The sequence below is a fragment of the Coenobita brevimanus genome, chromosome 63 (assembly GCF_032717465.1).
Source record: "Coenobita brevimanus isolate Jiangsu-jjx chromosome 63, ASM3271746v2, whole genome shotgun sequence".
Classification (NCBI taxonomy): Eukaryota; Metazoa; Arthropoda; class Malacostraca; order Decapoda; family Coenobitidae; genus Coenobita; species Coenobita brevimanus.
Genome location: NC_137016.1, coordinates 30,579,528 through 30,605,021, shown reverse-complemented (window position 1 = coordinate 30,605,021; position 25,494 = coordinate 30,579,528). Strand labels below are relative to the sequence as shown.

The window sequence follows — 25,494 nt, the reverse complement described above, 5'->3', positions numbered from 1 at the left end:
GCCTCTCATCTCATTAGTTTTCTCGTCACTCTTGTCTCACCGCTGACGCCTTATCTTAAATCTTCATATCTTTTCTTCACAAAAATTTCTGCTACCTTCTCCCCCAAACCTGATGGCTCTATTTCTCATTTCTATTTCGTCTGACGTATATTATTTTTTCCTCCATCTCTTTCACCCTCTCTTTTATTCTCCTCACCCCCCTCCCCTCTCCTACTTTCTCCTCCAATTCTAGAGGTATATTCCTCCATTCTATCTCACTGTTTCATTATCTTTCTCCTCAGTCCCTCTCTCCCTTCCCTCCTCTCTTGACCCTCTCTTCTCCTAACCCCTTTCTCGTCCTCCTTCACCAGGACGGCTTCAGTGATACCCGAGGAAGGATCATCTCATCCCTTTCTCTCCCACTCGCTCCATTCCTTTCACTCCATTCCCTTTTCCCCTTCTCTCTTCCTATCATTCTTTCTCTCCTAACGCCTCCCTCTACCCTCCTACGACGGATTGATACCCTTTACACCCTCTCTTTTTTTCTAACTCTCTCTCCACTCTCCTTCATCCTTACATCTTTTCTCTGTTTCTATCCCTTTCCCCAGTCACCTTCATCTCTACACCATCTCTCTTTTTCTATCCCTCTCTCCACTTGCCTTTATCCCTACAGCCTCTCTCTTTTTTTGCGCTCTCTCTCCACTCGCCTTCATTCCTACACCCTCTCTTTCTCTATCCCTCTCTCCACTATCTTTCATCCCTACACCCTCTCTTTTTTTCTATCCTTCTCTCCACTTGCCCTCATCTCTACAGCCTCTCTCTTTTTCTCTCTCTCTTTCCATTCGCCTTCGTTCCTACACCCTTTCTTTCTCTATCCCTCTTTCCACTATCTTTCATCCCTACACCCTCTCTTTTTTTGTATCCCTCCCTCCACCAGTCTTCATCCCTATACCGTTTCTCTGTTTCTATCCCTCTCTCCACTCTCCTTCATCCCTACACCCTCCCTCTTTTTCAATACTTCCCTCCACTCGCCTTCATTCCTGCACACTCTCTTTTTCTATCTCCTCTTTCCAACCACCCCCATCCCTATACCCTCTCTCTTATTAACGTCCCCATTCTCCCTCTCTCCCCTCACCCCCCCAACTGCACTTTCTCTCCTAACTCCCCTCTCCACCCCAGGACGGCCTTACTCCGCTGCACTACTGCGCAAGGGCGGGTCATCTGGAGGTGGTCAAACTCCTGGTGGAAGCTGGGGCGTCTCCGGAGGACAAATCCGCAGAAGGGAAGACACCCATTGTGCTAGCGGTGGCCAGTGAACATGTAGACGTGTATAACTACCTCATTAACAAGAAGCACGACTCATACAAGCTACTCGAAGACAAGAAGGTGAGGCCAAAAAACTTATTTCCCGTTGCTCATTGGTAGACCTGATACTACGGTTCAGCATCCTTTCCATAGTGCTAATTATTAACTTGTGTCATATGCTACTGTTAATCTCTTTTCACAGTTTAGAAATCAAGAAGAAGTGGCGAATTTATTTTAAATTAAAGTGAGAGTATACTAACGATGATCAACATAACCCCCCCCCCCCACAGAACACAGCTTCTTAAACCATATCACAGTTCCCTACATCCCGCCACAACTCTATGTATCACTACCTCAGTTTCATCGAATGACATATCATTAACTTAACACTGTTTCTAAATGACATACACCGTCTGACCCTTTTCTCTTCTCATATATATACGATCTAACCCTCAAAACCACGTCACACCATATTATATCAATTAATTTTAATCCACATTAACATTTTATCATCACCATTATCATCATCATCATCATCCACAACTACACAATCCTGTTTCTCACTTCCACCTAACTCCTTCCTGCTCAGTACGTCACACCACACTCTCCTACACTTCAACTTACACTACACACAACAATTTATATGAAAGCTTATATTGAACATGGACATATTCTCTCTCTTTCTGAACCACCTAATTTTTTTCTTCTCTCCAGTTCGTGCATGACCTGACCCTTATGAGCAAGAAACACAGCCACGCGCCCTTAGAGGAATACATATTGCTCTCTCCGGCACCTGTGGATCTGGCTACCAAGCTGGCTCACACACTGCTCATACTCTCGGACAAGGTAAGCAGGGTGAGAGGGAGGATGGGTAAAGAGAAGGAAAGGAAAGGGGGAAGGATAATAAGGCAGGGAGCGAGAGTGGGAGGAGGGTGAGAAGGAGGATGGGTAGAGAGAAGGAAAGGGAAGGGATGGAAAGGGAGATGGTTAACAAGGCAAGGAGGGAGAAAGGGAAGAAGGATAGAAAAAAGGGAAGGAAATGAAGTGAGAGGGAAAAGCAGGAGAGGGGTTATGTTGGGAAATATGGGGAGACAGCAGGGTTGGATGGGTGAAAAGGAGGAAGGGTAAGAAAATGGAATGGAAGGGAAGGCGGAAGACAGAAATGGGAGAGGATAAACTAGGTAGGGAGGGTGAGAGGGAAGAGGCGCAGACAGAAGGAAAGGAAGTAAAGGGGGAGGGCAGGAGAGTGGGCTACAGATGGAAGAGGAGAAAAGCAGAAATTAAAGAGGCGAAATGCTGAAAAGTGAGATGTAAAAAACTAACAAGTAGGGATGGCGGGCTAAAATTAAAGGTTGAAAGGCTGAAAAAAATAAAATAAAAATAAAAGTTAGGAAGAAAGACTGAAAATAAAGTGAGAATAAAGAAAAGGGGAAAATGATGTAATGGCATCAGTTAATCTGTAAACTTTACTTCCCTACTATGAACTTAGAACTGAATGAGAAGTAATACTTTTTGTAAGGACTTTCAAAAAGTTCTTATTTTCCCTTGATTCTGCAGATGTAACATTTATTTGTTTCATTTTCGAGAAAGTTGGCAGTGTTTCGTTTTTACGATTAACCCCCGTATACCGGTTGGAAGACAAGTTTTCATGTTAGCCTATAGAGAGAATGACCTTTTTGTTATTTCGCTGCTGTTGCATGACTGAGACATGCTAATTCTACAGACAAATATCAGTTGCTTTACAGACATTGCTTGAACACGCAGTAATGCTTGCAACGTAATGTATTCCTTTTATTGTTTTGTTTCCGTGTAGCATTTTTTTTTTCTGAAGTTTATATATTGTATACAGTTAAGTAATTAATAGTAACTTGATTAGTGCATGGCCATCGTTTGCCACTTTTTCTTTTTTTTTTTTTTTATACATATTTTGTTATTGACATTTTGAAAGCATTTTTTATTTATTTTTTTTTTCAGATAATATACTTTTGCAATTCATTGTAATGGTTTACAAAATACTGGATGGCATAGCACACCTATCAACCATATGCTTAATCGTAATAGCCAAAAGAGGTTATCAGAAGAGTTTAAGCATGGAACAGTCAGGGAATCAATTATCTTCCCCGTTATGTACGAAGGTTTTTTTAAACTTGCGAATCATAAGTAAAGCCTCAAGCGAAGTAGTATGTGTCTCGGATGATTCGACATTCCCGCAATGTATTCCCCTGACATTAGGAAGATCCTTTATTCCCTGACTGTACAGATTCGGACAAGACCATCACTCCACGTTTTATTCGAACTGTTATGAAACTCTTACATACTATTGTGAAAAGTAGTTGGACTTAAAATCGCTGTGTTCCGAAAGCCTTTTTTCATTGTCTCGTTATCTATCGTACTTACGTGGATCGAGATTTATGTCCGCATCTGTACACCTACGAACATAATGCTTTACCACAATTTATAATAAGCTAGTAGATCAGTATAGGCATGATACCTCTATTTACACGTATCTTCAGTGTATTTATTACAGTAGCTACAATAGGTGAGTTGATTGTTTTAACCTGCCTTTTCACGTATTATAACTATGTCTCTCCTCATCGTCACCCTGTTATGCGTCCTCGCTTCGCCCTCACCTGACCTGACCTGACCTGACTGTATCGTAAGTTATATATCACCGTAAGTGGCGTGGCGACCTGACCTGCTTCGTGATTTGACCTTGTGTGATTTCTTACTCACCTATCGTGTGTGTGTGTGTGTGTGTGTGTGTGTGTGTGTGTGTGTGTGTGTGTGTGTGTGTGTGTGTGTGTGTGTGTGTGTGTGTGTGTTCTTTCCTGCATGACACTTGACCTCAAATTATATTCCCTTTTGACTTCCTATATCAATTATCATGATTTTCCTCACAGCTGCATGAAGAATGATAAACTTGATTAGTTCCCCATACATATTCATTGCCGATTTTTCTCTCACTCAAGCGCCAAAGAAAATGAGCATATTCTTGCTGCCTACCATGATTCGAGAATAAGAATACATTTGATTCGTTGGCTACTCACTGCTACTTGTTGTGATATCAATGGTCTGGCTCCATTTGTTTAATTCTATGATACAGGCTTCATCTTTTGCGTTACTGGAATTATCCTGTATTGATTAAACTTAACCCTTTCATTGTAGGAGGTTTCCCCTCACATAAACAGAATGATCTGACGTTTTCCAAGTAAATCCTAAGGGTGACTCCATAACATAAAGGGTTAAAATTAATTCTTCAATAACAACTATTTTTCATCTCAGACTTAGTCAGATGTTCACTTCTGATTCTCATTTTGTACCCTAATGTAATTGTTTTTCGCTTCTCAACTATAATAATCGTAGTTATAAGAAGTATCATATATATATAACTAATTGCCTTATAGTGATGTGCATTACAGTAGTGTTGTAAGGAATTTTTCTAGATTACCATAAGTGTATTACATTATCATATATAAAACTAGCAACGATGATGAGAAGAATATATTACCGATTACAGTTTCTGTTCTCGAAGACATCTTTTTTGCTCTCTCTCTCTCTCTCTCTCTCTCTCTCTCTCTCTCTGGAGCATTCGTTCATTACGTACCTCTTCCCGACATTCGCTGGGTCTGACAAACCCATTTTTGGAAAGATGAAAAAGCACATTATAATCATACTTTAATGGATCTGAAGAAATACACAAAAAATTTAACCTTTCTACTTTAATCTGAAGCCCCGAATAACTCAATTAAAAGAACACCTACTTCTTCAGGGGTGATTAAAGAAAAACATGAAAAATGGCAAAACTTACCAAGGGATATAGAGTAAAATCTAATAATCTTATAAGTATAGCACTTAAGACCTATCCTTCGCTTCACAGTCTTACAGGTCCCTGAAGAATATGCCGTGGCCGCCACAACCCTCTGGCACATTCGTTCACTGTGACAGAGGCAAAAAAAAAAAAAAGAAAAAAAAGGGAGGCCATATTTTGGGTGTGGTACCCCCAAAATGGATATATGGAAAAAAAAAACATAGAGAGAGCCAAGTGACACTACCTTCCCTATCCAAAATGCTGAAGGTACTGGAGCGGGCAGCCGCGCTTCCCCTAAACCCATGCAGTTATTACATGAAATCTATAGCGCCGGGTCTGACACACCCAACGGATGCCCAGAAGGGTTAATGAAATAAACACAAAGTCACACGGGTCTGGGAGACGAAGTCGAGTTGTTTTTGTAACTTTAAAGTGGTTTTGTGAGCTTCTTAGCTGGAGTGCTTGAAGGCACAAGTTCGTGATCTTATCTCTCACTCACACTCACTCTCAAGCTCAGTCGCAGTCAGTCTTCCTCTTTCACTTATTCTTGTTCGCGCTATGCGCGCCACACACACACACACACACACACACACACACACACACACACACACACACACACACACACACACACACACACACACACACACACACACACACACACACACACACACACACACACACACACACACACACACACACACACACACACACACACACACACACACACACACACACACACACACACACACACACACACACACACACACACACACACACACACACACACACACACACACACACACACACACACACACACACACACACACACACACACACACACATACACACACACACTTCAGGATGACCATTCACACATCGGCCTCTCTGAACTTGTGAAAAAATAAGTAATCAAAGGAAAATAACTAAGGCAAGTGAAGAAAACAAACAATACTTACTGTAAGTCTCAAACAGATCAGTCTAGTTACTTCGTTAACTGAGAAATCACTTATTGAAAAATAAGGAACCCTTGCTTATTGCTGAAATGGCAGCACTACGATTAAAGATCTGTCAATCTTTTTAAGCAAATTACTAAATTTTCCGTGCGGCTACAAGAGTTGGCAAAACTCATATATATATATATATATATATAATTATGTACATACGTCCATTATCTCTGTCTTTAAGGAAACATTACTCTTCCACCATTCACTTCTTTATTTAGCCTTACCATTTAAGTCTCTAATTTTGGTATCGTTTTCTTATTTTAAACTATTTTCCAGCTTTACTATGCCAGGTGTGTGCAAGCCAGCGGCTGCAGAACACATATAAGGAGTGACTCATCGTGTGGGTCCGAAAGGTCAACTCTGTTTTCCTTTATTAATCCCATGATTCATCTGATGGTAGTTTTTGCTTAATCTTGTTACATCCAGACGATAGTACTGAGCTTACGGGATGCTTTTCTGTTTAGAAGTATTAGATATGGCGTTCATGAACCCGTTTACTGGAGTTCCTTCCTATGACGAGTAAATTAGTCTGGTGGCACGACGAATAAAAGGGAGAAGACGTCACCGTGTGATAGGGATTAAGTTTCACTCCTGATGCTTTCGCCTTCTACTTTTTTACGTATATCTGTCGCTACCAACACACTCTTTTTTATCCTCCTTCAGCAGCAACAAAAGCAACAACAACAAAACCAAGAACAAAACCAAGAACAACAAAAGCAACAACAACTAAACCAAGAACATCAACAACAACAACTTTCCTTACAACTTAAGACTGAGTGTTGTAGTTTCGTCACGAGAAGTTGGTTTGTCTTGTACCTGAACTCTGATGTATGCGTGGTGCGGTGTGGTGTGGTGTGTAAGCACCTGGACAATATCTTCTTAACTCTAAAGTGTTCTTTTTAACTGGTGATGTGTGTGTGTGTGTTCATTCTGGAAATTACCTTGCTATTAGGACTCATAGATGTCGATGCACAGGGTTGATCTTGTAGTTGCTGTCTTTTATTCTGTGTTTTCACGTTGACGGATGATATGGCGTCTGTTTGCACTGTTTTCTCAACTGTTGTGTTTTTGTTTTCGACGCTAGAGGAATTTATTCACGCGTGTGTTTGCAGAAAAGGCACAGCACCAACTACTTTCTTACTTAATCCTTTCGAGGTGACGTTCTAAAATATGTTCTTGGTACCACCAGACGATGTTTCTTCAGCCTGACATTTTTCGAACAAGAGGGCATGGATATGGCCTTCATTAACCTTTTCAGCATGACATATCTCTCCTAAGTTTAATAAAGGCGTCCAGAGGTAGCAAGAACAAAATAAAACAAGACTGCATCGTAGGGAATGGATTAATGACAATGTCTTACACCTCTCCTTAGCCCCTTATCCAATGTCGTTGGATGCAATGTCTCACACTTTTCTTGGCCCCCTCAGGAGAAGGAGAGCAGCAAGGACCTCCTGGATGCAGCCTACTACAGCGAGGCCCTGGCCACGGAACTGGTAGCCATCTCCGCCGCCAGCTCCTCTCCGGGGCTACTCCTCAGGGCCGTGGACAACAGAAACGTCGTCCTCCTTGACTCACTCATCGAACACGAACAGAAAGAGGTAAGGCTACTGAAAGAGATGTACCGTACTGAAGGCGGTGAAGCTACTGAAAGAGGTGTACTGAAACAGGTGAGGCTACTGAAAGTGGTGTACTGAAAGAGACGAGGCTACTGAAATTGGTGTACTGAAAGAGGTGAAGCTACTGAAAGACGAGTGCTTTAAAAGGCTAGGCTACTGAACAAGGTGAAAGAGGTTTACTTTAAGAGGTGAGTCTACTGAGAAAAGTCAGGTTACTGAAAGAGGAGTATTTGAAGAGGTGAGGCTACTGAAAAGGTGAGGCTACTGAAAGATGTGGGTGAGGCTAATGAAAAGGTGAGGCCACTGAAAGATGTGGTAAGGCTACTTAAAAAGGTGAGGCTACTGAAAGATGTGGGTGAGGCTACTGAGACAGGTGAGGCTACTGAAAGATGGGGCTACTGAAAGATGTGGATGGGGCTACTGAAAAGGTGAGATTAATGAGAGATGTACTTTAAAGGATTAGGGTACTGAAAGAGGTGAGGCTGCTGAAAGAGATGACCAGAAAGAGGCAGAACAAGGGAAAACACACACACACACACACACACACACACACACACACACACACACACACACACACACACACACACACACAGACTCTGAATGAAGTGTACAGAGAAAGGTGAGACTACGAAAAAGAAAAAAAAAGGTGAACTATTAAAAGAAATGAGGCTACTGCATGAAAAACATGGTTACTTTATGCAGGGGTACTAAAAGAGATGTACAAAAAGAAATGATGCTATAGAAAGTGGTTACGCTAATGAAAGAAGTGAGATATTGTAAGAGGTTTAGAGGGAAGTGAATTTATGGTGAGAAAGAGGTGAAGGTGCTGGAAGATGTGAACAGAAAGAGGAGAGGGTATTGAAAGAAAGAAATCAGGCTACTTAAAGAAATGAGACTACTGAATGAGATGAGGATGTTGAAAAGAGATGAGGCTACTGAATTTCTGCAACAGCCATGCAGACGATTTTATTCAGCCAAGGGATGGGGAGGGCCTAAGTCTGCAGGTAAATTATCAAGTTCCTTTGCATCGAAATTTACGATAATTACGATATTTTTCCTCGTGGAAGTGATCATACTTACTCCCTTACCCAGTAACTAGCTCCATCACCACGATGACGTATTTCTTACTTTTTGCTACCATAAAACGATTTCACCTAACTTCCGACTGTCTTATGGAAAAACAGGGTCAAATATAGCCTTCATTAATCATTCAGAAAGAAATGCCTTTCAAACTTTTAATAAGACGGTCTGGTAGCTGCAGGAATAAACAAGAACAAGACGTCATCGTACACAAAGGGGAAAAAAAAATCATTAGGCTGGGTGCTTAAAAAGAATGGTGAGTGCTTATAGCCAGTCGTTTTCAAAGACAGACTGAAGTAGCTCTCACCTTTAATTGGGATATCTTAATGATCCACGAAAAGGTCAACAGGCTTCATCACTTTATATATTTTCTTTTTTAGTTGAACCTTGCTGTGTATAGTCGATTTCATTCAGCTTAGGACACATCTACATTGTTGTTATATCTAATTCCCCCAGTTCAAAATCCCTTCCTAACCCGCATAAAGTCATGTGGCAGTTGGATGGATAAAATAAAAAGGCGTAATATGAAAATGCTGTGTGGGAGAGAGAGGTTAGAGTCCGGCCACTTCTTGCTCAAACTCTCCTTCGATTTGTTGTGAGTAGCCCGAAACGTTAGAGAAAGTAAAGCCATCAAGCTCTGACTCGTCCCCATCTTCCGTCCAACATTTCCACCAGTCACAATGGACCATCTACAAGGCGTCGTGTAATGATGGGATTAATTAGAATGGTTTGATGCTCCACGCTAAGGTCAACGGCAACACCAGTTTTAGTACGATGTCTTTTTGTTAATTCTTGCTACTGTCAGACTGTTTTTAGGGTATTCAGCTTAGGAAAGGCTTCTGTTGGAGTCCTTAATGTATATCTTATGGTATTATCTACTCACTTAAGATGAAAAATTTGTAAGCCCCAAATCTTCTGGTATTAACAAGGATAAAATAAAAAGTAAGTTATTGTTCTGAAAGACTTAAATATAGTGATGCTATACCATTTTTAATCTAACTTGGCTTAAAACTAATACTTCTTCAACATGAATGCTCATTTACAACAATAAATTAACTCTAGAATATGATGACTGTCACGAACGGGTGTTATGGAAAGGATCTACAGCCGTAGCATTTCCTTATTCTATAGCTGAACTACGTGAAATAAGTCGCAAAAGGACGGAAATGTAAAAGTTGAAGCCTAAGAATTTTAGGCCTTTTTAATTAAGAACCTAATTGTTTTCCCATTACGTCCAGTGGCGTTTTTTTTTTTTTTTTTAACCACATCACTCGGATGAAATAAATTTCTTTCTATTCTTGTTGCCACCTGACGCTTGTATTCAGTTCATGGTCGATCACTAGCTGTGAATGGGTCTCTGAAGGCTATATCACACCACCTCACGCCTCCTCTTTGAAAAGTGTTCTGTAAGTTGCACAAAATCTTCTTAAGATGGTAAGATTAGACTACAAACGTCTTTTGATTGATGGGGTTTAAATGTAACATATACCAAAATCACGAAGGACATAGGCGACAATCATTAAAGTAATTACACTTCAGGATAGTATGATTTACATGGGACGAAAATGTTGCTGATTTATTGACAGAGAATAGAGTGGCTATGGTGGTACCAATCTTAATTGGCGGTTTGGGTGGGGCACGAACCTCTGTACAGTGGTGCCACGTGTTCCATACCCGCTAAGTGAACGGCTCAGATATATGTAATAGGCATCACAATAAGATAAACACATAAGAATATAATAGTAATGTGTGTATTATAATATATGAAAGAACAGTAAACTGATTATGCGTAAAATATTTATACGGCAATACAGAAACGTGGCATAATTATTTTACAGTGTTGCTTAAAAAAAAATAGTCACTTTTATTGGCTGTTACCGTATTTCTGGGGTTGGTAATAATGTCACAATTATGATTATAAGATAATATGCAGGATTATAAGCAATAATATGCCAGTTTCTTAGTAAAAAAAAATATACATTAAACCCTCGTGAGCGGCAACACACACACACCCAGTCCGACCTGGTCATCTGTGAGGGATAGAGGAATAGGCCTGTTCGGGGACACCTCTTAAAAAAAACGCGCCAAGACTTTAACCTCCTGGGTGGTGTGGATATAAAGTCAAATTTTCAATATGTACATTATAACGTAAAGGAAAATAACCAAAATGTATCTTAAAATACCACAGACGAGAGAGAGAGAGAGAGAGAGAGAGAGAGAGGGGGGGGGGGGAAGGCAGACCAGGGGCAGTGTTGAGTGCAGCTTAGTGAGAGATGGAGGAAGGGAGGGAAGGAAGGAGGGAGAGAGTGATTGAATGAAAACAAATCATGGCGCCACAACAACGAGGTCATCTGGCGCCATATGTAAAACAATAATATTTTTAAACATAATTAGATATAATAAAAACAAAATAAAAAATGAAAGCACAAGTTTATAAGTCACTCATAAAAGAAACAAAATTCCCAAGGGTGAAGCACATCTCCCCAAGGAGAGAGAGAGAGAGAGAGAGAGAGAGAGAGAGAAGGCAGGCAAGGGGCAGTGTTGAGTGCATTGTCAAGCTGAGGGAGAGATGAAGGGAGGGAAGGAAGGAGGGCGAGAATGATTCAATGAAAAGGCGCCGTAACACCGAGGTCATCTGGCGTCATATGTAAAACAATAATATAATAAAAAACAAAATAAAGAAATGAAAGCAAAAGTTTATAAGACATAAAAGAAACAAAATTCCCTAGGGTGATGCACATCCCCCAAGGAGAGAGAGACAGAGAGAGGGGGGGGGGGATCGCGAGTATGGAAAACGTGGCACCACTGTACAGAGGTTCGTGCCCCACCCAAACCGTCACTTTAGAATGGTACGACCATAGTGTCAGTCAACGCTCCCCTTCAGTTTTCAGTGGTGAGTTTTTGAGGCCGCCTGTGTCTGAGGGAGGTGAAGCATGGAAGCCCTTGTTCTGGTAAATGTCAGAGTATCCTTCCCTCCTTCACTCTCTTAACCATCATCATTATCATTGTTATTCTCTCTCTCTCTCTCTCTCTCTCTCTCTCTCTCTCTCTTTGTTGGCATGCTCTCTGCTACAGTGTTTTTTGGCTGACGAGTCGTTGTCTTCGTCTTCGCTCATTCCAACCCCTTTCTTTCCCCCCCACCTTTCCAACCTCCCACCTCTTTCTCATTTGCCTCTCGTCCATCCCTACCTGACACCTATCTCTCCACCTTAACTCCCTCTCTCCAAATCTCCATCCCTTTCCCTCTCACTTTCCTTTCCCAGTCTTTTCCTAACCTCCTTTCTTCCTCTCTCTCCACCTCTCCCTAACACATTTCTTTTCTAAAATTCTTAGTCCTCTTCTTGCCTACATTCTCTTTCCCCCCCACTTCTCCCTAAACACACACACACACACACACACACACACACACACACACACACACACACACACACACACACACACACACACTCTCTCTCTCTCTCTCTCTCCCCTCCACCACTTTCACCTTCCTTTCTTTCCAGGTAATCGCCCATCCCTCCGTGCAACGCTACCTGACGGACGTGTGGCAGGGCAGCTTAGACGTGTCTGGCTGGAAGATGATAGCCATGTCCCTCGCCTTCTTTTTCCTCCCACCCGTATGGATATTCTTCAGGTCGGTATTGACTTTTCTTTACAGCAAGTTATTGTTATTAGTTACCTTTTCTTACGAGACTTTTCATTTGTGCTACAGTAAATTAGACAGTAAATGCCCGATAAAGTTTCACTGCTACGTATAAAGCTCACTAGTCAGTCTCTCTCAGTCGCAGAAGGAACTTTATTTACCTCCATTCACTGGAGTTCACGTCGTCAAATCCACTTCGAAATTTTGTAGGTCATTACAGGTATGCTGAGGCCCTGACAAAGAAATTCAGTCCAATTGGTTTAGCTTCGGTCCCGTCTGTCAAGTTAAGCTCAATATGGTCCATCCAGGTCCAAATACGGAGGTGAAGTTTTAAATCAAGGTTTTCTTTCACGAGGTGCATAGCATTACGAAGAACAAGAAATTACGAGCCGCAAGTAAAAAAGAAAACACAGAACAAGAAGAAACCCACGATCATACAACATTAACCCTCTCGACACAGTGTCGTCTGTTTTGTTCTTGCTACAGCCATGCGATTTATTCGGTTCAGGAGAGTCCTTTTGAACTGTACAGGCTAAATAACACCCTTTCCTAATGCCCCCAGTACATGTTGTCTTTCATAAGTTGCACAAAATCATCTTCATGGTAGCCAGAATATAAAAGACACCATCGTACTGAACAGTTAGCAGTTCTGATGTACCCTCATTAGATCTCATTTTTCTTGCTCTCTCCCCTGTCTTATATCACATAACAAATGCTCAGTTACCAGGGGCCACATCAATATGCTTTGTTGAGTCAAAAACTGTAGATAAGACTGCTCATTTCATCACCAATCCTACAGCTACCAGACAACATAAAATTTATAGTGAATATTAACACGAAAAGTAACATCAACATAACAATATTCAGGATAATTAACCGTTGTATAAACTTGCTGATCGTAAAAACTGGTTAAGAACCTAATTGAATACTTCCCCCAAGTCAAACAAACCTCCACTGGTGAAAAAAATACGACCAAATATTTAATGATAACAATAATTAACCGCTATGAAGATTTGTTTATCATAAAACACCATGATTACATTTCTCAGGGGCAGTATCTATAAACTCACGTACACTTTAAGATTCCTTGTTTATACAACTGTTTTCACTTACACGGCGACCAAACACTTTATCATCAAATCATGCAGAACATTAAAGAGACAGTATACAAAAAATTTATCTGTGATGGTACTTAAATGTTATGGAAGACTTGCTTAATGTAAATTTGGCCAAAACCTTTTATACATAGGACTCCATGTCAAATAAATTTTCACTGCTGTTATCTTAGTCTCTGGGCTTGCGGGTGATAGTGCAGAGCTGAGCAGAAGTTGTGGTCTGGGGCTGAAAGCTGGAGGAACGAATTGCTTGAGGAAGTTTAATAATTTGAGATTGGAGGTTATTTGCTGAGATTTGTGTGTTGGGATAAAGCAGGGTGGAAGAGAGGAGTTGTGTGTGTGTGTGTGTGTGTGTGTGTGTGTGTGTGTGTGTGTGTGTGTGTGTGTGTGTGTGTGTGTGTGTGTGTGTGTGTGTGTGTGTGTGTGTGTGTGTGTGTGTGTGTGTGTGTGTGTGTGTGTGTGTGTGTGTGTGTGTGTGTGTGTGTGTGTGTGTGTGTGTGTGTGTGTGTGTGTGTGTGTGTGTGTGTGTGTGTGTGTGTGTGTGTGTGTGTGTGTGTGTGTGTGTGTGTGTGTGTGTGTGCGTACGCTTTTCTATCCTTTCTTTCATTTTTTTTTTTACTCGTTGCTTTATAGTTAACAGTAAGTCAAGACTGCCTCACTGATGGCGTTTGGTAGGATGTCTGTCTGTCTGTCATCCCTATTCTACCCCTCTCCCTACTGTAATTCATCATTTTCACCCTGTATCAGTCACGTGTGCAACGAGCTGCCCAGACTGCTGTTCAGTGAATACCTAGTATTCTACTAGCTCATTCTGGTGTTCATGAGCCTCGCTTCACACCCTTATCACTGAGCTCTCTCCACTCATCAGCCTCTCTCTCTCTCGCTTCACAGTCCTCCCCTTTCTTCCGTCTCTTCTTCTCTCACTCCTTATCTTTCTCTTCTCTCCCTAAGTCACTTTTCATGTCTCATCTCCCGTTCTTCACTCCCCTTCTCACCTCCTTCATGCTTACTCACCTCCCTCTCTCCCAGCCTCACCTCGCATCCGTCTTTTCTTATATCACCTCTTATCTTCCTTTTCTCCTCCTGTCATTTTTTCTCTCTCTTCTCTTCTTTCTTCACTGTCCTCCTTACTTCCCACATGTTTACTTACCTTCTTCCTCACTTCCCTCACGTTTACTCCCCTCCCTCTCTCCCAGCCTTACTTCTCACTTCTCTCCCCACAGCATGCCCTTGGGTCACATGTACAACGAGGTGCCCCTAGTGAAGTTCATCGCGTACCTGGTGTCGCACATGTATATGCTGGTGCTCATGATCCTTACTGTGGTCACCCCTCCGAGGCCTATATGGGAAAACACCAGCCTAATGCCAAATTGGTGAGAGAATGAGGACAGTCTGATTTGTACTGAATCATTTTGTCATGATGATAGGCCTTCTGTTACTTCGCCTTGTTAAAAAAAAAAAAAAAAAAAAAAAAAAAAGTCAAGTTGGTAACGTTTCCGTCATCCATCCAAACAGTGTTCTTCTAAATGACTCCTCTCCCTCACACATTTCTTTTATAATCCACGCTGAAAATTTTTTCATACTCAAACTGACGTCAAATGCTTCCACTCGAACTAGACAGGTAAAATTCTTGCATTACACCCTTTTGGCTTGCATTTTTGTGAATATCATACCTCTGTCGTATTAATTTGTTTCCCACGGGCAGGTACGAGGAACTTCGGTATTTTTCCTTATCTATGATTACGTTCCCGTGGCATGGTACGAGGTTCATTAACATACAATATTTTTTCCACAGCTTTGTAGAAATAAACAAATAGATAAAGATAAATAGAGATAGGTAAACAGATTCATAAATAAATAAGTAATAAAATTACTACCGATAAAGAGATTAAATACTTTCTCATAATCATGCACTGTCGTATCTCCCTCACTGTGTGGCCACTAATTACTCTCCCACGGGCAGGTACGAGTGGCTGCTGTTGCTGTGGCTAAGCGGGAACCTTGTGATGGAGCTGACCAACCCTGGGGACATCGCGGGTCTGGGCTGGATCAAGGTGTTTGTGCTTGTATTCAGCGGCCTCGGGGTCCTCGTCCACCTCTTCTGCTTCATCTACGTCGGCAGGGAGGATAAAAACTACACCTTACTGGAGATGCTCTACGTCAGGTGAGGGGAATGGGTAGGTAGGAAGAGAGACAGGGTGAGAGAGAAACTGAAGAAAGGAAGGAAAGTTGAGAAATGTGGGGTAAGGAATGGGTAGAGAGAGATAAGAATGAGGGAAAGGAAGGATAAGAGGTAGAGGATAAGGAACAGTCATGGTTAGAAGAATAAGATGAAGAAAGGAAAGAAAGGTGTGAAATGGCAGACTAGGAAAAGGTAGGGAGAGAGGAAGAAAAAAAAAGAACCGGAGGATAAGGAACGTATAGAAATGAGGCATGTAAGGAAAGAAAAAAGAATGCAAACGTGAGGGTAAAACCACCTTATAACCGCTCTTCAGTATGCTCTGTTTCCCAACTTATATTTTCCACGTTTAACAATCTGCCTGTTGTGAAGAAACACTCATATCAGCCTCAGTAGGAAGATATCTCGTTTTCCTTCTTTTCGTGTAACAGAATATAACACTTTTACATATCTCTTTTTAGCTGCAGTCTAGGAAGCTGTGCCATCCAATTATAACTATTTTACTTTGCCTTCCAAATCAAAGTAAGATGTACTGTACTGTACACTCATGTTTAGCTCTTAGCCTCACCTAGATAGTGCCGTCTTGTTTCTCTGTTCTAGTGACCGTAGCGATTGCATAAGTTTTAAAAGGCAGGAAAAATACTGCCTGTTGACCGATGAGAGTTCATACTTTTAACTCCTGAAATCACGAATTTCTTGATCAGCTGTCATGTTACTGCTGGATAAATAATCCTGTTTCGATTCTCCGGTCATCCATTTTCATTAATAGAACAAAATTTTCAAGTTTCAAATTATACATTTACAGATAGATGGTGCAACAAACACTGTTACACTGCTAATTGACTTTATGATGATCTTCAAATATATCACATAACGCACCGTATTATGAAGGGCATTTCATCGATTTCCAGACATGCAGATTAATGTGCAATACACTAATACAAACACAGCCACATATTTCGAGGCAATAAGGGTAACAGCGGGTAACAGTAAATAATCCACATCAAAATATCACTGACAAGGTGTGGGGGTCCGGGGTTAGGCTTCCGTAGTTCAGAACATTTCAGGAGGTTTGGCCAAAGGGTTATCCCACTTGCTCTGTCTTACCCCTACTCCATCTCGCGTCTCTACACTCTCCCGAAAGGAATATCTCTTAACAGCGGCAGTATTACATCAGAAAAGGTTCAGCCGTTCTATTTTAAATATTACCGCTAGGAAGTTGCAAGAATAAGTTACTAGAGTACCCTATTAACTTTAACTACCGTTAAGCTCTCTCTCATCCTACAAACTCTGTGTTACTCTATCACGTGTCACCCTGTGAGCTCTCTGTTAAGTCTTCTTAATTCTTGCACATTCTGAAGTTACTCTATTAACTTTCATTTAACTCGTAAACTATCTTAAGTTATTCTACAAGCTCACAATTAGCTACACTATTTGGAGTTATGCTGTAAATTCGTACTGTACACTATCTCAGCTCCCCGTCCTCTCTCCTCAGGAACATCTTTCTAGCGGTGGCTATGTTAGCAGCCTCCGTTCAGCTGCTTGACTTCCTCTCCTTCCACCACCTGTTCGGTCCCTGGGCTGTCATCATCGGTAAGCTCATGGTGGACTTGGGTCGATTCCTGGTCATCCTGCTCATCTTCGTGTTCGGGTTCTCCATGTTCGTGGCGGCCATATACAACCCCGTCTGGCCCATCTACACCGACTTCAACAATACGCATAATGAGGACTACGGCTATCCCCCAGCTGGTTAGTGCTTGATTGTTAGCTGCAGGTGCTTGCTTGCTCATTTTCGTGTTCGAGTTTCTTATGTTCGAGGCGGCCATATACACTCCCGTCAGGCCCTTCTACACCGGCTTTACAGCAACACATAATAAGGATTACGGCTACCTCCAAGCTGGTTAGTGTTTGTGTGATTGCTTGTTACCATCTATTCACTTAAATTTGGCCTAAAATTGCTATCTCTTGATCTTGAGTGCCGAGTTGTAACAATATATTAACACTAGAATGTGGTGCTAGTCACGAAGAAGTGGTACAGGAAGTATGCAGAGCCACTGAGCCACTGTATTTCATATTCTGCCAATGAGGTACGGGAAATAGGCTGCAAAGAGAGAAAAATCTCCTCTTTGTTAAAATAAACGAATTATAGTTGTGGTAATGTGCTTGTTTGTTTGCTTGCTTACATACCACTGCCGTCAGTAATTCCTTTACACCATCTAAAACTTTGTGGAAACCTGCTGAGATCTTGCCAGCTGACATGTAACATTCAAGCACCATTACTTTTTATCCCTAGGTGTGTAGAAATGTTACTGGTATATCAACTTATTTGCATACATAGATGCACACACTTTACATTGGTCAGGAAATCGTAGGCAGAAAAGACGCCAACGCATACAATACATTCACACATGCTCACACGCAAAATGTGCACGCAATGCGCTCACACACACACACACACACACACACACACACACACACACACACACACACACACACACACACACACACACACACACACACACACACACACACACACACACACACACACACACACACACACACACACACACACACACACACACACACACACACACACACACACACACACACACACACACACACACACACACACACACACACACACACACACACACACACACACACACACACACACACACACACACACACACACACACACACACACATTCTCTCTCTCTCTCTCTCTCTCTCTCTCTCTCTCATTTTGCAAAGATGAAAGACTCAAACCCCGTAAATACCGTCCCTCCTAAGAAAGAAGATAAGATAGCAAAACTCGGCCTCCTTTGAATTCGCGATGCCTGCTCTAAACACACGAGGTTTGGAAGGAAATTTCTTAACCCTTTCTGTCCAATGGCATATTATACTTTCCTTTTAATTCTTGCTAGCTCCAGACGATTTTATTAAGCTGCTTAGAGGCTTTTCGATATGGAGGGGATAGCTAGAGCCTTCAATAATTCTTCTGTTTAATTCTACGTACTTCTAGGTGAGTTTAACCCTTTCAAACCGGTGACATTTTGCTGTATTTTGTTCTTGTCGCATTCAGACGATTTCGTACAGATATACAGAGCACCCTAATTGCGAGGGGGTTAACGAAGGCTACATCTAAACCCTCCAGCTCGACAAGTTTTTCCAGAACTGCATAAACGCCTCTAAATTAGCAGGAATAAAGTAGGTATATCATAGGGAAGGGGTTAAGTTTCATTGACTTTTCTAACTAACTGGAGACAATAAGGCCTTCACTGCTTCTTCCACCACTAGACCTCCTTTCAGAGATGAATTATATCGTTTAGTATTGGCATAAAATGAAAAAATATGTCCGCCTGGCGATTCCTGGTGTGATATGAGGACGGCTCAGTCAGCGTTATCAATGGACACCCTGCATTTTTTATTAATTTTCTCCTCTCGCTGCAACAACGACGCCCCACACCAGTAGACTGAGCCGTCCTCGCAGCTCGTATGATACCGCCGGGTGAGTTGCTAGTGGAGCGCTGTTTCCTGACTACCCTGCCACAGACCACAGAGTTGGGAGTACTATTGCCCATAACGTTATAGTTAAGGCAAACATCCTTTATGCGTCTTGGTTATCGAATTAAGGGGAAGAGTTCAATTCATTAATATTATTAAGTTTAGCAAGACCTTTTTCTAAAACATCTCTTCCTCACAGCCTTCTCTCTCTGTCTTATACAATTCTTTCTTCTTCCTTTCCCTCTCTATGCCTTTCTCTTAAAGGACTCTTATCTCCCTTTCCTTCCCTTCCTATCTCTCATTATCTCCCCCCTTCTCTCTCTCTTTTCTAAAATATTTAAATTTTCAAACTCCCGTTTGCTTCCTAGTAATAATGCTCTCTCTCTCTCTCTCTCTCTCTCTCTCTCTCTCTCTCTCTCTCTCTCTCTCTCTCTCTCTCTCTCTCTCTCACCCCTTCTCCTCCCCAACAGAGGCCCCCATCCAGAACCCGCTACAAACCGGCGAGATGCTGTTTTTCTCACTCTTCGGGTTAGTGGAGCCGGATTACATGCCGCCCTTCTACAGCCACCCCTACTGGAGCCAGACACTCATGAAGGTAACTCAGCCACTTAAAAGAGAGAGAGAGAGAGAGAGAGAGAGAGAGAGAGAGAGAGAGAGAGAGAGTTTTCCTCAGCTTTATCACCATCTATATCATCGTCACTGTCCCCAGCACCTCTACAATCACCATCACCATAACAGTTGTCACGATTCTTGTTTCTGTCACCCTCACCAGTACCACTGCCAATACAACTATCATTAACACTACCATCACTGTCTCCTTCACCATTACTATGACCATCACTATCACTCTCACCTTCACCAGTAGCATTAATATAAGACCCAGTACTGTCACCATCACCTTCACTACTAGCATTAATATTACAGCCATTACCGTTATCATCACATCACCTTCAACAATAATATTATCACCATCACCGTCGCCTTCATCTTCATTTTCATCACCATTATTGTCACTATCAACATCACCTTCATACTCCCTATCACCTTCACCGTCAGCACCACCGTTATCACCATCAAGAGTGAGGCAAGGTTGGATCCAGAAACAAGGAGTGTTCGAAAGTGGGAGGTCTATCAACATCATGCCAAGCGAAATAGGCCACATCGTTTAAACTCCTTGAGTCCTGGCTTCATCTCAAAGCCTTAACCCTTTGCCCATACTTTTTTCTCGTTTTCCCTCCTAGGTATGTTTCACATTTCCCTGTCAAACGGTCATTCTACAAGTTAAAAGAAAAGGGTGCACAACTGTCATTTACTTTCCTGTAGGTACATCACACAACCTGTATGATCACCTGTCAAATCCCTGGCCTTATCGACGTTCATATTTCCCTTTCTTCCCTCCCATAGCCACTGTCTGTACGATGGCATCCTTTATACTGTATTCTTGCTGTCATCTTACAACTGTACTTAGCTAAGGAGAAATCCCTAACAAAGTAACCTCGGAAGTGAAGGGGTATGGAACAGTATTACAGTCTGCATTCTGGTCGACCTGTTTCTCTAAAGCTTAGATTGCTAAAAATAAAAAAGTTTGCATAAAGGGCCATGTTTTTTTTCTCTCTTTTTCACACTGTTTGTAAAGCGAGCTTCCTCCACATGTATTTTGTTGTCCTCTCACCGGTTCCAGTTCTAGGAACAATGGTGCATACGTTTCTTCTGTTTCTTAAGCGGAATAATCTTTTATTCTTTTTCTTTTTCTTTTAATCAAACTGCATTGTTACAGTTAAATTATCCATCATACTAAACGGTTAATATGTTCCTTCAGAGATTTTTTTTTTTTTTTCCAGTGAATATCTCCTGTCTTGATATTTTTGTGACAAGGTAGGCCAACGTAACTCGTTGGGACGGAACAATGTGTTATTTGTGTATCTGAGTGCACTAACTCTATACACTAATTTGTTAATACCACCACACTACCACCACCACTTCCTCTTCGGCTAACACTCATACTCTTTTCCCTTCTCCAGTAGCACGCACTCACTCTCTTGCCTCCTCACGTAACACGAGCTCACTTCCTTACTTCCTCAAGTAACACGCTCTCTCTCTCTCTCTCTCTCTCTCTCTCTCCCCTCAGGTAACACACTCATTCTCATCCCTCCTTAGGTGACACAGTCACTCTCTTCCATTCTCAGGAAACACAATCATTCTTTTCCGTCCTCAGGTAGCACAAACACTCTCTTCCATTCTCCGGTAATAATACTCGCTCTGTTCCATCCTCAGTACTACACATAATCCCACTCCTTCCTCCTCAGGTAACACAGTCATTCTCTTCCATCTTCAGGTAATACAATCATTCTCTTCCATCCTCAGGTAACACCATCACTCTCCTCTCCTCAGGTAACACAGTCATTCTTTTCCCTCCTCAGGTAACACAATCATTCTCCTCCATCCTCAGGTAACACAATAATTCTTTTCCATCCTCAGGTAACACAATCATTCTCTTCCATCCTCAGGTAACACCATCACTCTCCTCTCCTCAGGTAACACAATAATTCTTTTCCATCCTCAGGTAACACAATCATTCTTTTCCTTCCTCAGGTAACACAATCACTCTCTTCCCTCATCAGCAACTCACACACTCTTCCCCCCCCCCCCAGGTAACACTAGCACAACATTCCCTTTCGCTACAGATAGTGTTCGGGAGCTACCAGATGGTGACTGTAGTGGTGCTAATCAACCTGCTGATTGCTATGATGTCCGACACCTACCAGCGCATCCAGGCCAAGAGTGACACCGAGTGGAAGTTCGGGCTGGCCAAACTGATCCGAGACATGAGTCGAACCTCCGGCACTCCATCGCCCCTCAACCTACTCGTCAAGTTCATTGTTTACATCGTTGCCATCTTTAAATTCAGATGTAAGAGAGAGAGAGAGAGAGAGAGAGAATGTTCCTACTAAAATTTCTAATCCATAAATTTCTCATGCTTGTTGTTTCCTTCGTCGCCATCTGCAGGTATAAACATAAGATTAATTTGCCGAGTTAAAGTGAGAATTGGTAGATTAGAGTGTGGAAAAGTGTGTGTGAGCAAGACTTCTCGAAAAAAGTAAATGGTTGTAGAAAATCCTATAGCTTATAGTTTACAGTACATCATAGCCATCTTCGTGTTTAGTTCTATGATCAATAAGTGGAGGAATGAATGTAGTGGTTATGATGAAATATAGTCTGAGTGACAGTGTAAAATACCTCGAAAAATTCTCAGCTTCATGGATTTTATTGTCGCCAACTACAGTCTGATATAAGTTTTCTGACTGACGAAAAAATAGAGGAATGTGGATGAAGAAGAGGCATCTCAAACTCCTGCAGACCAAGAAATATGTGACTGACATGACTTTGTGAATGACAGTGAATTAGTAATGAATTCTTTCCTTACATTGTTTTCACATTCTTATTATCGAAATCCTCTCCCTCGCTGCATATCTCAGTGGGCAATGCTCTTTATTCCTTTCAATAGGCTACCCTCCTTCTCACTGCTTTCTGTTCTTTATAGGGAGCAGTAGCAGTAGTAGTTGAGGTAATAGTTGCAACCCCAGGCTCATCTGACTGTGAACCCTGCGGATTGCAGGCTGAAGTTGCCCTCCTCCTGCAGTCCACCATCCCCCTGTCGGGGGACAGGGTAGGAGTTGAGGGACCTTTGTATAATCGAACAGAGGAGGCGATGGGTTTAATGAGTAACACCACGGGAAGGTGTCACACCCCAGTTCCATATAGGGAGCAATTTTTTTCTATCTCAATTGTCTTCTGCTTTTTTTCCGTTGTCCCTTCCCAAGCTGACGCTCTTGCTGATCTTTTCCACAAATATATCCTAAGGCATCCTCCATGTATCTAGCCTGCATTTGACCATTGTCTGGTGGTTTATTATTGTTGTTCTGCATGCTCTCTTTTTTATGTTTTTTTCTCAAAAATTTTTCAATCTCAGTGGCCTTTCACATCTGTTTAGGAAAAGCGTTTCTTCTAGTTATCTACTGCTTTTTTAAAACATTCTCCTTTTTGTTTGGCTTTTCAATCATAATGCCGCTTCACATCTGTTTAGAAAAGACTGTTTCTGTCTTCTTCATTTTTACATCTGTGAGGGCAAGACTGTTCCCTTTACCTTACCCACTGCTTAATCAAGACAAGCTTTTCCGTTTCTTTTACTTCTTCGCTTCTTTCATGGCAAATCTGTTTCATCTCTTCTACGTTATCGATTCTTACCTTGACAGTGATTTTTTCCTGTCTCCTAGCCCATGGCTTCTCCGAGAAACTACTGTTCCATTTCCTCTACATCTTCTCTTCGTCAAGATATTCTCTTCCTTTTCTTTTACCCCTTCGGTTTTATCAAGCCAAAGTTGCTCCTTCTCTTCTAACATTTCGTGTCTTATCTAAACAGAACTCTTCCCTATCTAGCACCCATTGGCCTCTATCTAAACAACGTTGTTCGCCTTCTCATGTAAGACCCTCTAATCCTCAACAGTCCCACTCTAATTCTCGTTTTCCCACATTCCTCCGTAATTCCATTTACGGCTAATTAGTTTATTTCTATTTCTACTCTGCTAATAATTCTTTCTTTTTTTTTTCGTCCTCACAGGTATCTCTAACTTACTCTTACTCGCTCAGCCAACTTCTCACTCTTATAAATTTTTTCACTCTGTCACATTCCACCTCCTACTCACTTCTTTATTCTCGTTCAATTTCTCATTTACATTCTCACTGATTTCCTCAGTCTCTCATACACATTCTCACTCAGACACACTGTCTCAGTCTTGCTTGGTTCTTCATTCTCAGCCTTTTTCCCCACTCACGCATTTTATTATTCAATCATTTTCTCGTTTTTACTCACCCACTTTCTAATACGGTCACATCATTGTCTAAACTTCTCACTCTCGTCCTCCTTCCATTTCTAGGTAACCTGTGCTCCGACAAGGCTATGGAGTACATGAGAAGGGAGGGTCGACTTGAAGACTCCCACTTGGCGGATCTCAAGACGGAGTTCGGAGGAGGATGGATTAAGAAACTGAGATCGAAAAGCAAAGCCAGCATTGTGCCACAAAGTACAGGTGAGGGATGGATAGATGGATAGGGAAGGGGGTGGGGGCAAGTTGACTGAAGAGGAGGTGAAATATCAGAAAACATTCCACGAAATGGCTTCATTACTGTCTTAATAAATCCAGATAAAAGAAGTTTGTTGAAATTCCTATTATTTGTCGTTTTGATCTTCATCCTTTTCACAACTTTTATTTTTCAGAGAACCTCGTGCCTCTTTCCAACATGGATGGTCCTCAGGGTTCACGCAGGATCGAGAACGTGATCAAATGGAGTCGCGTTGTGAACCGGTACCGAATCATGCATCGGAAGGAGGTGCAGCCCGGCGAGAACCCCAACTCAGACCAGGACCAGGAGATGCCTTCGGTTTCAGTGGACGACCTGCGCGACGATGCGCTATTAAATGGCAATATAGACGCCCCGGGCCAGCCTTCAGCGGCGTAGGTAGGGTTGAAAAGTAGCTGGAACTCCAAGGTGATTCCCATTTTTTTCTTTTTCGAGGACCTGAATTCTACAATGTGGCTTTTCCCCGAGTCAACCTTTTTCATCATCATCAACGTCATTTTTTTGAACCCGTGAATGCATTATGATTTTGTTGTCTCCGGGGCCTGAACTCTGATGTGGGTGTTTTTTGCCCTGAGTCAATCCATTATCTTTTTCCATTTTCAACAAAGCCATATTCTGAGTTCGTCTTTTTGGGGGGAGTTCGAACACTAATGTAGATAATCTTAGAACCGACCGTTTCATATGTTGCAAAATAATAGCGTATAATGAGTAGCAGGATACATGCTTCAGTTCGTAAATGTGGGAAATGCGAATGGTAGTTTATTATCGTTCCCCGTTTCAGGCTGGACGACTTCACTGTTGGTCACATTTACATTGATTTATAACGCCATCACTACGACGATACCTTTTTATGGTACATTCTTGCTACTCGCCAACTATCTCGAGTGGTTTTTGGTAATAAATGAGTTAGTAAGGACATCCATTAAACACCTCACCGCGGCAGGCCCTTTCTAAGATAAAGCCATAATATATTTTGGTAGTAAGAGGTTAACATAAAAGGTGTTATCGTGTTGATGGTGTTGGAAGGAGTGTAAGTAAACCGACTCATGCGCACAATGTTTTATACCGTCACTGTTTCGCATATGATGCAGATGATAATCATGTTTCATAGGGAAATATAAAACG

The 25,494-nt window shown here is 41.8% G+C and overlaps 1 protein-coding gene across 1 annotated transcript in view; it reads left to right on the top strand.

Annotated features, from left to right (window-relative positions):
• Positions 1–24,747, top strand: part of nompC (no mechanoreceptor potential C) — a 323,022-nt gene extending 298,275 nt beyond the window's left edge. The window contains exons 23-33 of the mRNA XM_080275921.1: positions 1,159–1,365; positions 1,999–2,130; positions 7,524–7,694; positions 12,293–12,423; positions 14,771–14,920; positions 15,511–15,711; positions 17,222–17,475; positions 19,701–19,825; positions 21,915–22,140; positions 24,165–24,317; positions 24,506–24,747. Coding sequence (XP_080132047.1) covers positions 1,159–1,365; positions 1,999–2,130; positions 7,524–7,694; positions 12,293–12,423; positions 14,771–14,920; positions 15,511–15,711; positions 17,222–17,475; positions 19,701–19,825; positions 21,915–22,140; positions 24,165–24,317; positions 24,506–24,747 — 1,992 coding nt within the window. The remainder of the gene's footprint in view (positions 1–1,158; positions 1,366–1,998; positions 2,131–7,523; positions 7,695–12,292; positions 12,424–14,770; positions 14,921–15,510; positions 15,712–17,221; positions 17,476–19,700; positions 19,826–21,914; positions 22,141–24,164; positions 24,318–24,505) is intronic.
• Positions 24,748–25,494: the final 747 nt, after the last annotated feature.